This window comes from Cherax quadricarinatus, chromosome 9 (assembly GCF_038502225.1).
Source record: "Cherax quadricarinatus isolate ZL_2023a chromosome 9, ASM3850222v1, whole genome shotgun sequence".
NCBI classification, from domain to species: Eukaryota; Metazoa; Arthropoda; class Malacostraca; order Decapoda; family Parastacidae; genus Cherax; species Cherax quadricarinatus.
The window spans coordinates 22,337,080-22,356,184 of record NC_091300.1 but is presented as its reverse complement, the minus strand read 5'-3'; the positions used below and the strand labels follow the sequence as shown (position 1 = coordinate 22,356,184).

The 19,105-nt window shown below is 39.6% G+C and overlaps 1 protein-coding gene across 6 annotated transcripts in view; it reads left to right on the top strand.

The window, feature by feature from the left end:
• Ubr1 (Ubr1 ubiquitin ligase) overlaps positions 1 to 19,105 on the top strand; it is a 288,431-nt gene that overhangs the window by 264,483 nt on the left and 4,843 nt on the right. For all 6 annotated transcript variants that reach the window (XM_070083324.1, XM_070083319.1, XM_070083320.1 and 3 more), the window contains one exon: positions 15,757 to 15,904. In XM_070083324.1, the coding sequence (XP_069939425.1) occupies positions 15,757 to 15,904 (148 nt within the window). The remainder of the gene's footprint in view (positions 1 to 15,756; positions 15,905 to 19,105) is intronic.

Genomic DNA, 19,105 nt, shown 5'->3' with positions numbered 1-19,105 from the left:
TTTCTTCCAAGCAGAGTTCAAGGTCTTCTTAGTCACTCCCTCCCAAGCCTTACCCATAAGGTTTACACAATTGAGGATATTAAAGTGCTCTCTCCAAAACTCTCTTAGAGTCAGTTGAGTTTCTGAGGTCACTACAAAGCACCTTTCAAACAGAGCTTTTGTGTACAGTTTTTTGAAGTTTGCAATAACCTGCTGGTCCATGGGCTGCAGGAGAGGAGTGGTATTAGGAGGCAAAAACTTGATGTTAATGAATTTCATGTCCCCATAAAGTCGCTCTGCCACGTCTGTAGGATGACCAGGGGCATTGTCTAACACCAGGAGGCACTTAAGTTCTAATTTCTTTTCAGTTAGGTAATCTTTCACATTGGGGGCAAATGCATGGTGTAACCAGTCATAGAAAAAGTCCCTAGTGACCCATGCCTTACTGTTTGCCCTCCACAGCACACACAAATTCTCCTTGAGGACATTCTTTTGCCTGAACGCTCTGGGAGTTTCAGAGTGATACACTAATAAAGGCTTAACTTTGCAATCACCAGTAGCATTGGAACACATCAACAAAGTAAGCCTGTCTTTCATAGGCTTATGTCCTGGGAGTGCCTTTTCCTCCTCAGTAATGTAGGTCCTGCTTGGCATTTTCTTCCAAAACAGGCCTGTTTCATCACAATTAAACACTTGTTCAGGTTTCAGTCCTTCAGTCTCTATGTACTCCTTGAATTCATGCACATATTTTTCAGCCGCTTTGTGGTCCGAACTGGCAGCCTCACCATGCCTTATCACACTATGTATGCCACTACGCTTCTTAAATCTCTCAAACCAACCTTTGCTGGCCTTAAATTCACTCACATCAGCACTAGTTGCAGGCATTTTTTTAATTAAATCCTCATGCAACTTCCTAGCCTTTTCGCTTATGATCGCTTGAGAGACGCTATCTCCTGCTAGCTGTTTTTCATTTATCCACACCAATAAGAGTCTCTCAACATCTTCCATCACTTGCGATCTTTGTTTCGAAAACACAGTTAAACCTTTGGCAAGAACAGCTTCCTTGATTGCCTTTCTGGTGCCCACAATAGTAGCGATGGTTGATTGGGGTTTCTTGTACAACCTGACCAGGTCGGCGATACGCACTCCACTTTCATACTTATCAATGATCTCTTTCTTCATCTCTATTGGAATTCTCACCCTTATTGCTGTAGGGTTGGCACTAGAAGCTTTCTTGGGGCCCATGGTCACTTATTTTCCAGAAAAAGCACCGAAAACACTGTAATAATACGAAATATTCCGATTGTATGCTTGGATGTTACCGCGGAGGCTGGCTGGTAAACAATGCCACCGGCGGCACATGTGAGGCTGGCTGAGGGCACACATTGGACGCGTCTCGGACGAAAATCGGTGAGCGGGTTTTTAAGCGGTATGCGAGGCAAAATTTTTGCGATTAAAGCAAGCGGTATGCGGATTAATCGTTATGTGATGCCATCGGTATGCGGGGGTCCACTGTACAGTGGTCCCTCGTTTTTCGTAATTAATCCGTTACTGGAGCCGTTACTATAAACGAAATTTACGATTTGCGAATCAATTTTCCACATAAGAAATAATGTAAATACAATTAATCCGTTCCTGACACCCAGAATTTTTTTTTTTTTTTTATTTTTTCAACAAGTCGGCCGTCTCCCACCGAGGCAGGGTGACCCAAAAAAGAAAGAAAATCCCCAAAAAGAAAATACTTTCATCATCATTCAACACTTTCACCACACTCGCACATTATCACTGCTTTTGCAGAGGTGCTCAGAATACAACGGCTTAGAAGCATATACATGTACATATAAAGATACACAACATATCCCTCCAAACTGCCAATATCCCAAACCCCTCCTTTAAAGTACAGGCATTGTACTTCCCATTTCCAGGACTCAAGTCCGACTATATGAACATAACCGGTTTCCCTGAATCCCTTCACTAAATATTACCCTGCTCACACTCCAACAGATCGTCAGGTCCCAAGTATCATTCGCCTCCATTCACTCCTATCTAACACGCTCATGCACGCTTGCTGGAAGTCCAAGCCCCTAGCCCACAAAACCTCCTTTACCCCCTCTTTCCAACCCTTTCGAGGACAACCCCTACCCCTCCTTCCTTCCCCTATAGATTTATATGCTTTCCATGTCATTCTACTTTGATCCATTCTCTCTAAATGACCAAACCACCTCAACAACCCCTCTTCTGCCCTCTGACTAATGCTTTTATTAACTCCACACCTTCTCCTAATTTCCACACTCCGAATTTTCTGCATAATATTTACACACATTGCCCTTAGACAGGACATCTCCACTGCCTCCAACCGTCTCCTCGCTGCTGCATTTACTACCCAAGCTTCACATCCATATAAGAGTGTTGGTACTACTATACTTTCATACATTCCCTTCTTTGCCTCCATAGATAACGTTTTTTGACTCCACATATACCTCAACGCACCACTCACCTTTTTTCCCACATCAATTCTATGATTAACCTCATCCTTCATAAATCCATCTGCCGACACGTCAACTCCCAAGTATCTGAAAACATTTACTTCTTCCATACTCCTCCTCCCCAATTTGATATCTAATTTTTCTGTATCTAAATCATTTGATACCCTCATCACCTTACTCTTTTCTATGTTCACTTTCAACTTTCTACCTTTACACACATTCTCAAATTCATCCACTAACCTTTGCAATTTTTCTTTAGAATCTCCCATAAGCACAGTATCATCAGCAAAAAGTAACTGTGTCAATTCCCATTTTGAATTTGACTCCCCATAATTTAATCCCACCCCTCTCCCGAACACCCTAGCATTTACTTCTTTTACAATCTCATCTATAAATATATTAAACAACCATGGTGACATTACACATCCCTGTCTAAGACCTACTTTTACCGGGAAGTATTCTCCCTCTCTTCTACACGCCCTAACCTGAGCCTCACTATCCTCATAAAAACTCTTTTCAGCATTTAGTAACTTACCACCTATTCCATAAACTTGCAACATCTGCCACATTGCACCTCTATCCACTCTATCATATGCCTTTTCTAAATCCATAAATGCAATAAAAACTTCCCTACCTTTATCTAAATACTGTTCACATATATGCTTCAATGTAAACACTTGATCTACACATCCCCTACCCACTCTGAAGCCTCCCTGCTCATCCGCAATCCTACATTCTGTCTTACCTCTAATTCTTTCAATTATAACCCTACCGTATACTTTTCCTGGTATACTCAGTAAACTTATTCCTCTATAATTTTTACCCAGAAGTATTAAAACAAAAATTTTTTTTACATGAAATATACATGTAGTACATAAACAATACAATGGGAAATGATGAATGAAACATTAACAGCATAACACTTACCAAGTGTTACGCTGTTTATGGAGATTCTTCTTAGTGTATAGAAGACTGGAGGAGGAGAGAGATTGGATTGTTTATAGTTTAGAAGGGAAATCCCCTTCCAGCAACACCTCAGGTACCAATTGCTTCTCTGGGGTTGCTTCTCTTCTCTGTTTCTTAATGCCACTAGGACCACCTTGAGAGTCACTCTAGTTCTGTCCTGCAAAGTAACTGTGGAGAGAGCTCTGTTTCTGGTGTCTCTTTAACACTTCCATAAAATGGCCCAAGACTTTGTCACTGTACATATTTCTCACCTTCTTTACCACAGGCTTGGCACTAGGAGCTTTCTTTGGAGCCATGGCAGCTTATTTAATACTTGCAAGCACTAAAATGAGTGGAATATTATGAAATATTTCGTAGGAGCACTTGAGGGGACCTTCGCTCACTGGTAAACAATGCCAGACTGGCTGGGTAGGGAGGCCGCCCCGGCTCACACCGTGCATACGCGTCCCGGACGAACTACTATTCGCGAGTCAACCTATGAAAAGCGAGTCCATGTATATACGAAAATACCCCTATGATTGGCGAAATTTACGATTGCCGAGAACTACGAAAAGCGAGGGACCACTGTACATATGTACAGTCACTGAACACTTTCCTAGAACTGCTGCAGCTTGTGGAACTCTTTGAAACATGGGTACAGTGGAACCCTGCCTTATGATATTAATCTGTTCCTTAGAGCTAATCGTAAGCCGAAATTATCGTTAGCCAAATTAATTTTCCCCATAAAAAATAATGGAAATCAAATTAATCCGTTCCTGACACCCCAAAGTATGAAAAAAAAAATTTTTTACCACTTGAAATATTAATTTTAATACACACAAACTGAAGAAGGCATGCACAATTAGTACTCTACTAAGACTAGAATACATGACACTTGCCTTTATTGAAGATCTGGTGTTGATTGATGGGATGGGAGGAGGGGAGAGTGTGGAAGTTATTGTTTAGAAGGGGAATCCCCTTCCATAAGGACTTGAGGTAGCAAGTCCTTTTCCGGGGTTACTTCCTTTCTTCTTTTAATGCCACTAGGACCAGCTTGAAAGTCACTGGACCTCTGTCGCACAACAAATCTGTCCATAGAGCTCTGTACCTCCCGTTCCTTTAAGACTTCCCTAAAACGGGCCATGACATTGTCATTGTACAGGTTGCCAACATGGCTTGCAGTAGCTGTCTGAGGGTGATTTTCATCCGTAAAGGTTTGCAGTTCAACCCACTTTGCACACATTTCCTTAATCTCTTTTTTTCAATTCCATACTAATTCTCACCCTTTTTACCACAGGGATGGCACTTGAAGCTTTCTTGGAGTCCATGGTGACTTATTTTGCAGTTACAAGCACTAAAAACACTGGGATAATGTGAAATGTACCGAATGTCAGCGTAGATGCGACCATACTGGCTGGCTTGTAATCACTGGCACTGAGGCCACACATGGGATGCATCCCAGACGAATCACATAAGGCGAGTTTTTTATCATGAGGCGAGGCAAAATTTTTGAGTTCAAGTGCTTCGTATGGCGGATTTAACGTAACGCGATGCGTTTGTAAAGCGGGGGTCCACTGTATATGCAGAGTGGTACTTGACACTCCTCACACATAAAACGAGTGTCTGCGTGTTCATGGGCATTTTGTGGTATGTCCACATACAAAACGCCTCTTCTGAGAACTTTTCTTGAAAGCAGTAGGATGCAGTTGTATGGAGTAGTGATCACCAGGCCTCAAATGAGATGGCACGTGTTGGTAATTTTGTGGGCACTGGTCTGTTGCAGGTGTTGCTCCTTGGTACTTGGCGATTATTTGTCTGATGACTGACAAACAAAATTCACCATATTTTGGTTTGTTGCTGGTCCTCAACTTGTATCTAAGCATTTAGCATAGAAATGTCAAGAAGATGGACAAAAAAGTTTTATATACCACTTATAACTCTTCCGTACAAAATCAGCAAACCCAATCTGCATGTCACATTTATCCACTAAGCACATATTGAGATTGTAGTCCATGACAGCTGCAGGTTTTAGAATGGGCTCATTGGTCTCTCTATTGTGCCTGCCAGTGTGTGCCATTTCATTTCAGTGAACTGATGTCAATAATGTGACATCACGTTTGTCATGCCACCGAAATGCCATGATGTCATTGGCAGCAAAGGCCTGCACCTCACCTTTGCAAGTGCCAGCATCGAACCTTGGCATATGCTTACGATTACCACGCATTGTGCCACACACGTCTGTCAGATTCACTCGCAAGAAATCACTGAGTATGGGGCTTGTGTACCAGTTATCAGTATGTAATATATACCCCTTACCAAGATATGGTTGCATCATTGTTCGAACCACATCACCAGAGATACCCAATAACTTCCTGGTATCTCTCAATGTATTACTGCCCAGTGTACACAATGATATCCAGAACGAGACCACTTTTGCAATCACACAGTACAAATAACTTTATACCAAAGCGTTTCCTCTTGCTTGGTATGTATTGCTTGAATGAGTCTTCCTTTGAATAAAATCAAAGACTCGTCAATAACAAGCTTCCTGAAGGGATAAAAATATATGCAACACTTTTGTTTCAGGTACATAAACACATTTATGATCTTATGTAACCTGTCGCTTCTGTCAGGCCTTGTTTTGTCTGAAAAGTGTAACATACATAACAGTATCAAAAAACGATTCACACCTATAATGTCACTAAAACCTGGGGTTGAAATCAGGCGTTCTGTTGACCAGTATGTGGTGACAGTGTGCTTATACACATGTGGCATAAGCATTATTGTGGCAAAAAACAGGTACATCTCTGCCACAGTTGTGTCCTTCCACTGGTGTAGCCATGAACTTGGTGAGAGAATTGTATTTACCATGGTGTACTCATAGGATGTGTTGGTTTCCCTGACAATAACCTCCATCAGGGGTTCATTGAAGAATAACTGTAAACATTCCAGTTCAGCAGCATTGTTCCCAAGTGTACACGATGGCCGTATTCCACTTTGTGTTTCATCAAAGTCATGGGGACTGGGAACAAACTTGTCACCTTGCTGCCAATCCCAGATGCTGTCTGCTGGTGGGTTCTGGATATTGAAATGTGGTTGTGGTTGTGCAGGTTGTGGGGTTGGGTGAGGCTGTTGGTAGTTCTGCAGAGTCGGCAGCATCGGTAGTAGCGTGGCCTGCTGCTGGTGCCACATGACTCATGCCACCATCACTATCACCACCACCACCTGCTGCCTCACATCATTCATATCTATCGTAACAATATCGTCATCTTCACTATCAAGTGGTGTAGGACCATGGGATGTGCTCTGAGATTTACTCCTTCCCCTTGGAACAGTATATAACACACTACCAGACTGCATGCTATGTCGTATATACTGCCACTTCGCTGGGGAATATTCACCCTCACTATTGCAACTAGAACTGCTTTCAATAGTTTTGAAATCACTATCACTATCACTTTCACTGTTCACATCTGAGTCTTATACATGGGCAGATAGTTTCCTCTTTCATCCTGGTACAGGTGAACGTGAATGAGCCGGCCCAGCACCAGAGGTGGAAGGTTGTGGGTCATCTGGGTTTTCATCACTAATTACATTATCCTGGGCACTTTTTTCGGTCACACCCACTTGAAAACCATGGAATTCACTTTCACTGACATTTCCATCGCTGTTAGAGCTATCACTTGGGAACAAAAGACCTCCAATCTGCTGAGGAGTGAGGTACTTCTTACTGCGAGGCATAGTGAAAATGGACGACCAAGATGGCGTTCCCACAATGCACCACTGAGTCCCAGATTTTTTTCACAGGGTGCACACCCACCACTCAGACCTATTCTCTCTCATGTAGGCCTACCAGCTTTCTCCCGCTTGATTTGAAGCCGCTAGAATTTATGCGTATAAATACGTCCAAAACAGTAGCGCACAAGACGTATATATACGACCGAAACAGTCAAAGGGAAAAGGACAGTATAATCAGCAAAAAGTAACTGTGTCAATTCCCATTTTGTATTGATTCCCCATAATTTAATCCCACCCCTCTCCCGAACACCCTAGCATTTACTACTTTTACAACCCTATCTATAAATATATTAAACAACCATGGTGACATTACACATCCCTGTCTAAAACCTATTTTTACCAGGAAGTAGTCTCCCTCTCTTCTACACACCCTAACCTGAGCCTCGCTATCCTCATAAAAACTCTTTACAGCACTTAGTGACTTACTACCTATTCCATATACTTGCAACATCTGCCACATTGTTTCCCTATCCACTCTATCATATGCCTTTTCTAAATCCATAAATGCAATGAAAACTTTCCTAACTTTAGATAAGTACTGTTCACATATATGTTTCAATGTAAACACTTGATCTACACATCCCCTACCTACTCTAAAACCTCTTTGCTCAACCGCAATCCTACATTCTGTCTTACCTCTAATTCTTTCAGTAATAACCCTACCGTACACTTTTCCTGGTATACTCGGTAAACTAATTCCTCTATAATTTTTACAATCTCTCTTGTCCCCCTTCCTGTTATATAAAGGAACTATACATGCTTTCTGCCACTCCCTAGGTACCTTCCCCTCTTTCATACATTTATTAAACAAAAATACCAACCACTCTAACACTATATCCACTTCTGCTTTTAACATTTCTGTCATGATCCCGTCAGTTCCAGCAGCTTTACTCACTTTCATTCTACGTAATGCCTCGCGCACCTCTCCCACACTTGCATCTTGCTCTTCTTCACTCCTAAAAGATAGTATACCTCCCTGGCCAGTGCATGAAATTACTGCCTCCTTTCTTCATCGACGTTTAAAAGTTCCTCAAAATATTCTCACCATCTACCCAATACCTCCATCTACTACTCCCCTACTGTTTTTAACTGACAAATCCATTCATTCCCTAGGCTTTCTTAACTTGTTTAACTCCAAATTTTTTTCTTATTTTCACTAAAATTTCTTAACAATGCCTCTCCCACTCTATCATCTGCTCTCCTTTTGCACTCTCTCACCACTCTCTTCACCTTTCTTTTACTCTCCATATACTCTGCTCTTTTTATAACACTTCTGCTTTGAAAAACCTCTCATAAGCTACCTTTTTCTCTTTTATCACACCCTTTACTTCATCATTCCACCAATCACTCCTCTTTCCTCCTGCACCCACCCTTCTATAACCACAAACTTTTGCCCCACATTCTAATACTGCATTTTTTAAACTATTCCAACCCTCTTCAAACCCCCCCCCCCCCACTACTCATACTTGCACTAGCCTACCTTTCTGCCAATAGTTGCTTATATGTCACCTGAACTTCCTCCTCCCTTAGTTTATACACTTTCACCTCTCGTACTTGTTGTTGCCATTTTCCTTTTGTCCCATCTACCTCTTACTCTAACTGTAGCTACAACTAAATAATGATCTGGTAAATCTTTTGCCCCTCTATAAACGTGTACATCCCGGAGCCTACCCATCAACCTTTTATCCACCAATACATAATCTAACAAACTACAGTGGAACCTCTACTTACGAGTTCAATACATTCCATGACCTTGCTCGCAACTGGATTTGCTCGTTTGCAGAGTCAATTTTCCTCGTTTAAATTAACTGAAATGCAATTAATCCGTTCCAGTGGAATTCTGTACTTCAATAATTTCGCTAATATCAACTCTACGGCTTATTTATCTATCTCACTTCATCTAATATGACATAAACAATATAAGTAACATAGAAACATGATATATACTCTAGAATGAATAAAATATGTCATTCATGTAGTGGTATGGGCAGTGTCGGCGGTGGACGAGAGCTTGTCTGGAGACCGGGCAAAATACTTCATGAATAATTTCGCTAATATCATCTATACGGCTTATTTATATATCACAGTTCATCTAATATGACATAACAAACAATATAAATAACATAGAAACATGATATATACTCTAGAATGAATAAAATGTGTCATTATATAACAGGTGAAGGCAGCCATAACTGCCCCCTCTTTGTTGTGGTGAACACTGCCATCTAGTGACGGCCTTTTGAAGCCGTCTATTATTATATTTATTATATGTAGTACATTATTATTATACAGTGGACCCCCGGTTAACGATTTTAATCCGTGCAAGAGGGCTCATCGTTATGCGAAATAATCGTTATGCGAATGAATTTTCCCCATAAGAAATAATGGAAATAAAATTAATCCGTGCAAGACGCCCAAAAGTATGAAAAAAATTTTTTTTTACCACATGAAATGTTAATTTTAATACACACAAACTGAAAAAGGCATGCACAATTACATGACACTTACTTTTATTGAAGATCTGGTGATGATTGATGGGATGGGAGGAGGGGAGAGCATTATCTTCTTACTGTTTAGAAGGGGAATCCCCTTCCATTAGGACTTGAGGTAGCAAGTCCTTTTCTGGGGTTACTTCCCTTCTTCTTTTAATGCCACTAGGACCAGCTTGAGAGTCACTGGACCTCTGTCGCACAACAAATCTGTCCATAGAGCTCTGTACCTCCCGTTCCTTCAAGACTTTCCTAAAATGGGCCATAACATTGTCATTGAAATAGTCACCAGCACGGCTTGCAACAGCTGTGTCAGGGTGATTTTCATCTATAAAGGTTTGCAGTTCAACCCACTGTGCACACATTTCCTTAATCTTTGAAGTAGGCACAATGGATTCCACAACTGGCATAGGCTTCTCAGGGTTAGCCCCAAACCCTTCAAAATCTTTCTTAATTTCCATACTAATTCTCACCCTTTTTACCACAGGGTTGGCACTAGAAGCTTTCTTGGGGCCCATGGTCACTTATTTTCCAGAAACAGCACCGAAAACACTGTAATAATACGAAATATTCCGAGTGTATGCTTGGATGTTACCGCGGAGGCTGGCTGGTAAACAATGGGACGGCCGGCACATGTGAGGGCACATTGGACGCGTCTCGGACGAAAATCGGTAAGCGGGTTTTTAATCGGTATGCGCGGCAAAAATTTTGCGATAAAAGTAATCGTTATGCGGAAAAATCGCTATGTGATGCCATCGTTATGCGGGGGTCCACTGTATATGTATTATTATTATACATATTTTTTTTTTTTTTTATCACACTGGCCGATTCCCACCAAGGCAGGGTGGCCCGAAAAAGAAAAACTTTCACCATCATTCACTCCATCACTGTCTTGCCAGAAGGGTGCTTTACACTACAGTTTTTAAACTGCAACATTAACACCCCTCCTTCAGAGTGCAGGCACTGTACTTCCCATCTCCAGGACTCAAGTCCGGCCTGCCAGTTTCCCTGAACCCCTTCATAAATGTTACTTTGCTTACACTCCAACAGCACGTCAAGTATTAAAAACCATTTGTCTCCATTCACTCCTATCAAACACGCTCACGCATGCCTGCTGGATTATTATACTATTATTATACTATGATTATTATTGTATTATAGTATTATTATTATGCGTATTATTATTATACATATTATTATTTTTTTTTTTTTTTTTTTTTTTCAACAAGTCGGCCGTCTCCCACCAAGGCAGGGTGACCCAAAAAAGAAAGAAAATCCCCAAAAAGAAAATACTTTCATCATCATTCAACACTTTCACCACACTCGCACATTATCACTGTTTTTGCAGAGGTGCTCAGAATACAACAGTCTAGAAGCATAAACATATAAAGATACACAACATATCCCTCCAAACTGCCAATATCCCAAACCCCTCCTTTAAAGTGCAGGCATTGTACTTCCCATTTCCAGGACTCAAGTCCGACTATATGAAAATAACCGGTTTCCCTGAATCCCTTCACTAAATATTACCCTGCTCACACTCCAACAGATCGTCAGGTCCCAAGTACCATTCGTCTCCATTCACTCCTATCTAACACGCTCACGCACGCTTGCTGGAAGTCCAAGCCCCTTACCCACAAAACCTCCTTTACCCCCTCTCTCCAACCCTTTCGAGGACGACCCCTACCCAGCCTTCCTTCCCCTATAGATTTATATGCTTTCCATGTCATTCTACTGTGATCCATTCTCTCTAAATGACCAAACCACCTCAACAACCCCTCTTCTGCCCTCTGACTAATACTTTTATTAACTCCACACCTTCTCCTAATTTCCACACTCCGAATTTTCTGCATAATATTTACACCACACATTGCCCTTAAACAGGACATCTCCGCTGCCTCCAACCGTCTCCTCGCTGCTGCATTTACCACCCAAGCTTCACACCCATATAAGAGTGTTGGTACTACTATACTTTCATACATTCCCTTCTTTGCCTCCATAGATAACGTTTTTTGACTCCACATATACCTCAACGCACCACTCACCTTTTTTCCCTCATCAATTCTATGATTAACCTCATCCTTCATAAATCCATCCGCCGACACGTCAACTCCCAAGTATCTGAAAACATTCACTTCTTCCATACTCCTCCTCCCCAATTTGATATCCAATTTTTCTTTATCTAAATCATTTGACACCCTCATCACCTTACTCTTTTCTATGTTCACTTTCAACTTTCTACCTTTACACACATTCCCAAACTCATCCACTAACCTTTGCAATTTTTCTTTAGAATCTCCCATAAGCACAGTATCATCAGCAAAAAGTAACTGTGTCAATTCCCATTTTGAATTTGATTCCCCATAATTTAATCCCACCCCTCTCCCAAACACCCTAGCATTTACTTCCTTTACAACCCCATCTATAAATATATTAAACAACCATGGTGACATTACACATCCCTGTCTAAGACCTACTTTTACCGGGAAGTAGTCTCCCTCTCTTCTACACACCCTAACCTGAGCCTCACTATCCTCATAAAAACTCTTTACAGCATTTAATAACTTACCACCTATTCCATATACTTGCAACATCTGCCACATTGCTCCTCTATCCACTCTATCATATGCCTTTTCTAAATCCATAAATGCAATAAAAACTTCCCTATCTTTATCTAAATACTGTTCACATATATGCTTCAATGTAAACACCTGATCTACACATCCCCTACCCACTCTAAAACCTCCTTGCTCATCCGCAATCCTACATTCTGTCTTACCTCTAATTCTTTCAATTATAACCCTACCGTACACTTTTCCTGGTATACTCAGTAAGCTTATTCCTCTATAATTTTTACAGTCTCTTTTGTCCCCTTTCCCTTTATATAAAGGGACTATACATGCTCTCTGCCAATCCCTAGGTACCTTCCCCTCTTTCATACATTTATTAAACAAAAGTACCAACCACTCCAACACTATATCCCCCCCTGCTTTTAACATTTCTGTCATGATCCCATCAGTTCCAGCTGCTTTACCCCCTTTCATTTTACGTAATGCCTCACGTACCTCCCCCACACTTACATTCTGCTCTTCTTCACTCCTAAAAGATGGTATACCTCCCTGACCAGTGCATGAAATTACTGCCTCTGTTTCTTCCTTAACATTTAAAAGTTCCTCAAAATATTCTCGCCATCTACCCAATACCTCCATCTCCCCATCTACTAACTCCCCTACTCTGTTTTTAACTGACAAATCCATATTTTCCCTAGGCTTTCTTAACTTGTTTAACTCACTCCAAAATTTTTTCTTATTTTCATTAAAATTTCTTGACAGTGCCTCTCCCACTCTATCATCTGCTCTCCTTTTGCACTCTCTCACCACTCTCTTTACCTTTCTTTTACTCTCCATATACTCTGCTCTTCTTATAACACTTCTGCTTTGTAAAAACCTCTCATAAGCTACCTTTTTCTCTTTTATCACACCCTTTACTTCATCATTCCACCAATCACTCCTCTTTCCTCCTGCCCCCACCCTCCTATAACCACAAACTTCTGCCCCACATTCTTATACTGCATTTTTAAAACTATTCCAACCCTCTTCAACCCCCCCACTACTCATCTTTGCACTAGCCCACCTTTCTGCCAATAGTCGCTTATATCTCACCCGAACTTCCTCCTCCCTTAGTTTATACACTTTCACCTCCCTCTTACTTGTTGTTGCCACCTTCCTCTTTTCCCATCTACCTCTTACTCTAACTGTAGCTACAACTAAATAATGATCCGATATATCAGTTGCCCCTCTATAAACATGTACATCCTGGAGCCTACCCATCAACCTTTTATCCACCAATACATAATCTAATAAACTACTTTCATTACGTGCTACATCATACCTTGTATATTTATTTATCCTCTTTTTCATAAAATATGTATTACTTATTACCAAATTTCTTTCTACACATAGCTCAATTAAAGGCTCCCCATTTACATTTACCCCTGGCACCCCAAATTTACCTACTACTCCCTCCATTATTATTATTATTATTATTATTATTATTATTGTTATATAAATAATTTGTAATTTTTATTCACACAAAAAATATAAGATTTACTGTTATTCCTTATTGCAATAAATATATAAATAATGTCAACCCATTCACGACTGCATATTGAAACAGCCAAGCAATGGACCATTTTTCCTAGGTTGAGCTCTATTTCAAGGTACTTTTTGTAGTGAAAGCAATTAAAATCTTATCTGTTTCTGTAATATATCTCCATTCTATCAAATGAGACCAAAAAAACGAGAATACAACCATAAAAACCATTCAAAATTACCGCAAAGGGGTGGCTAATTGCTGAGAAGTGAACTTCATTATTTATGCTTAGATCTCTTTCATTTTTGGTGTACGCTAAGAAGCATCTTTCCATCATACATTGCCCAAGTTTCAATAAGATAGTCCAACAAACAAATGAGATACAATTCCTGAGATCAAGAGCAAGAGTCCCTCACCAGTGTCAAGGAACCTGCCTTGAGGTCTGCTCGCTTGTGGAAATTTTGCTCGCGTATGGAAGCAAAAAATCGACCCATCGACTGCTCGTATTTGGAAAAACTCGCATGTGGACATGCTCGCAAGTAGAGGTTCCACTGTACTTTCATTACATACTATATCATATCTTGTATATTTATTTATCCTCTTTTTCATAAAATATGTATTACTTATTACCAAACCTCTTTCTACACATACCTCGGTTAAAGGCTCCCCATTTTCATTTACCCGTGGCACCCCAAATTTACTTACTACATACTCCCTCCACAATATTTTTACCTACTTTAGCATTGAAATCCCATATATTTATTAAACAAAAATACCAACCACTCCAACACTATATCTCCTCCTGCTTTTAACATTTCTGTCATGATCCCATCAGTTCCAGCTGCTTTACTCTCTTTCATTCTTCGTAATCCCTCGCACACCTCTCCCACACTCACAGCCTGCTATTCTCCACTCCTAAAAGATGTTATACCTCCCTGGCCAGTGCATGAAATTACTGCCTCCCTTTCTTCATTGACATTTAAAAGTTCCTCAAAATATTCCTGCCATCTACCCAGTACCTCCAGCTCCCCATCTACTAATTCCCCTACTGTTTTTAACTGATAAATCCACTTACTCCCTAGGCTTTTTTAGCTTGTTTATCTCACTCCAAAATTTTGTCTTATTCTCAGCAAAATTTCTTGACAGTGCCTCTCCCACTCTTTCTTTGAGGGTCACTAATCAAGGCAGAAAGCTTGTATCCAGCAAATTTGGTCCTTAAACAAGACTGAGCTGGTTTAAACAGAGGAAGAGTCCTAGGGTTTTTGAGGTCTTTAACTGAAATTCCACTAGGTGAAGATTTGTTAAACAAGTGGTGCCTATGTATTATAAAGACATCATTTCTGTTATGCATACATAATTATCTATTATTCAAATTTTCTATTACTGCGTAACATCTAGGAATATAACCCCCACAAATTTATAGACATAACTGTATTTGTGTCTATCTCTGAACTGGATTATCAGATGCAGAAAAGTTCAGATGTCATAATGGTATACTCCTACAGTAATGAAAGAATTAACAGAGAGAAAGTCTGCACAATTAAAGTATGTACTTTCCTGTTTCTTAAAGCATGAAACGTGTAGTAAGGGCTTATAAACATTGAAAAATCCTTCATCATTTTTCATGGAACACATGAGTATAACTGCTCCAGTAACTGCAAATAGGTAATCACTAATTTAAATGGTGACTGGTTTACATAAGGTATAAATCAGTATGGAAAGTATTCCATATGTTTTGGTTGTATTTGTTAAATATGTGTTAAAATTTGTAGAACTGGAAAATGTGATTCATGGTAAATGTATTGAAAAACTTTTTAGTTTGTTCTTTACTGTTTTGATTAGTAAAAAAATATGTAAGATTTTGTTGATAGAAAAGCACTCGTGAGAGTGCTGTTAATACATGAGATTAGTTGTATACAGTAATATTTGTCACATCTTAATACAGTATATTTTAACAACACTTTTAGAGTTACTGCTGCCAGACAGAGTTTCCAGAGGGCTCAAGACAAATGGTGGGTGCTTGTACATACCATGCTCACCACTGTGGAGCTGGAACTGGAATTTTCCTCAGAGTGCGAGAGTGCAAAATCTTACTGTTGTCAGGACGTATCAAAGGTAAGCATAGAAACTTGAAATGGTCTTTTGGATTGAACATTAGAAATGTTTGACAGAGAATCTGCATTTAGAAATTAAGCATCTGAGTTAAACATTAGCTAATGCCTTAGTTAGAAAATATTGCACCAGGCCACGGGGGCATTGTTCCCCGGAATGCCCTCCATGTAGGTAGGTAGGTAGGTAGACAGTGCTGGTCATTAAAGTTTGCCAGGTAGAAGGTAATGGCCATACTTCAATGTCCTAAGTAATACCCTACCATGGTAGGTTTGTCGATGAAATAAAAAATTATGGTGGCCCTGGAACTCAGTGGGATGTGTCAGGACTCTTTAAGGTTATCAGTGTTGAAATCAATCAGCTTGAGCTGAGAGTCTTTGTTGGACAATGAGGATCACTTTTTGAATTTAAAGGTATTGCAGTTTTAAAAAATACTTTTGCAAAGAAATTTGTTTTTATTTTGTTTTACTGACTAAGGATATTGTAATATAAATATAGATGCTTCTGTAATTATGAAGTCTTCACAGCTGTTATACTGCCTCAGTTCATTTGAAAGTTTCCTCTTCATATGTTATGATTGAGTCTTTTTAATTCAAGTCTCTCAGCTATTGTTGAATACAGTAGGGTCCCACTTATACGGCAGGTTAAGTTCCAGGCTTTCACCAGAAAGCAGACATCGCCGGAAAGCATAACACCATTTTTTCCATTTATAAATGCATATATATGCCAGATAACAAGTTTACACTTATATTAAGTTAGTAATAGAACTAGGCATTAAAAAATACAATAAAAAGTAAAATACATACACAGTACATTCATTACTTACCTTAAAATATTTGTAGTCTTAATGTAGACCAAGAGGTGAGTAGTACTTATTTGTCAGGTGTAGGTAGCCCTGGCTCCCCATCTCATACTTAATATATGATATTTAATGCAGCCCAGAGAGAGAAAATGCACATACAGTACACCATTGTTTACCTTAAAATATGTGTAGTCTTAATGTAGGATTAGAGGCAAGTAGTATTTATTTGTATGAAGTCAGCCGGTAGGTGTAGCCCGCTTGGGCTACACCTACCAGCTACCTACACTGAATTTAATCGTTTCTAACAACTATCTTTAGATGCCATCATAAACGAAGGGAGAAGTAATGAAAAATTCATGCCGACAATTGCAAACAAAAGCAGAGTGGGGGAGTGACTAGGCCAAACACAGATTCATACACATTTTCTCTGGTGCTGGACCAGAGAAAACGTAATGTTTTCCTTCTGCCCAGCTGCCACACAGGTACACAAGTATTATTATCAGAGCACATGTAAAATATGCAATAAATGCCAGACAACAAGTTTACACTAACTTGTATTAAGTTAGCAATTTAAGCAAGAGGCTTACGACTCCTCTTTTTATCACAACTAAGCTTAGATGCCATCTTCAGTGAGAGCCAGCTAGTTAATGAAAGAGTAAATGAGAGAGAAAGAACGAGATACAAAGTTCAGACAGCGTAAAAACACAAACTAAACAGGTAGTGGGCAATCACTTGGTCAGGTGAATTAAATGTTTATAAATACATGTCTACTTTTAATTCATTCACGTCCATTTGTAAGAGTTTGTAAAACCTCAAAATATTTTTTTTTTATAGTAATAATTACCTCACACTACAAATACTCTTACATTGTGTACCAGTTGTACAAGTTAGTACAGAATAAACAATCAGCAACACTCCCATTCTCATGCAACACACCATTTTTAGAGTGAATGATATTATTATTATTATTATTATTATTATTAAAAAGAAGCGCTAAACCCACAGGGGCCGTGAATTGCTATATATAGAGTGAAGGCATATGAAAGGAACGTTTTTCTACAGTTATCCACCAGTGTTTGCCTAGAGGAAACGTAATTCTTCCCACACTTCTACAAAGCCTCTTTGTAAACAAATCTCATTTGTGTCAATTTTTATTCTGTGGGTGTATGTATCATGTTTATATGCTATGTAATGTGTTTCTTTTATAATTTTGAAGAAAATATCATAGATGGATTAATGAAAATGTCTATATTAACGTAAAATAAGACATTTAATGTGCTCAAGAGTGATTATTATCACGTAGTACATAGGTAGTAGGTTGGTAGACAGCAACCACCCAGGGAGGTACTGCCGTCATGCCAAGTGAGTGTAAAACGAAAGCCTGTGATTGTTTTACATGATGGTAGGATTGCTGATGTCTTTTGTCTGTCTCATAAATATGCAAGATTACAGGTATGTCTTGCTACTTCTACTTACACTTAGGTCACACTACACATACATGTACACATTTATTTATACACACTCATCTGAGTTTTCTTTGATTTTATCTTAATAGTTCTTCGTCTTATTACTTTTCCTTTTATATCCATGGGGAAGTGGAATAAGAATCTTTCCTCCGTAAGCCATGCGTGTTGTAAAAGTCAACTAAAATGCCGGGAACAATGGGCTAGTAACCCCTTTTCCTGTAAAGATTACTAAAAAGAATAAGAAGAAAATTGTCAAAGTGGGAAGTCTGAATGTGCGTGGATGTTGTGCAGATGATAAGAAAGAGATGATTGTGGATGTTATGAATGAGAAGAAGCTGGATGTTCTGGCTTTAAGTGAAACAAAGCTGAAGGGGGTGGGAGAGTTTCAGTGGAGAGGAATAAATGGGATTAGGTCAGGGGTTTCAAATAGAGTTAGAGCTAAAGAAGGAGTAGCAATAATGTTGAAGGATAAGCTATGACAGGAAAAGAGGGACTATAAATGTATTAATTCAAGGATTATGTGGAGTAAAATAAAGATTGGATGTGAAAAGTGGGTTATAATAAGCGGAGATTCTGAAGAGAAGTTGCAGAGATTGGTGGATGAATTTGGTAGGGTGTGCAAAAGAAGAAAATTAAAGGTGAATACAGGAAAGAGTAAGGTTATGAGGATAACAAAAAGATTAGGTGATGAAAGATTGAATATCAGATTGGAGGGAGAGAGTATGGAGGAGGTGAACGTATTCAGATATTTGGGAGTGGACGTGTCAGCGGATGGGTCTATGAAAGATGAGGTGAATCATAGAATTGATGAGGGAAAAAGAGTGAGTGGTGCACTTAGGAGTCTGTGGAGACAAAGAACTTTGTCCTTGGAGGCAAAGAGGGGAATGTATGAGAGTATAGTTTTACCAACGCTCTTATATGGGTGTGAAGCGTGGGTGA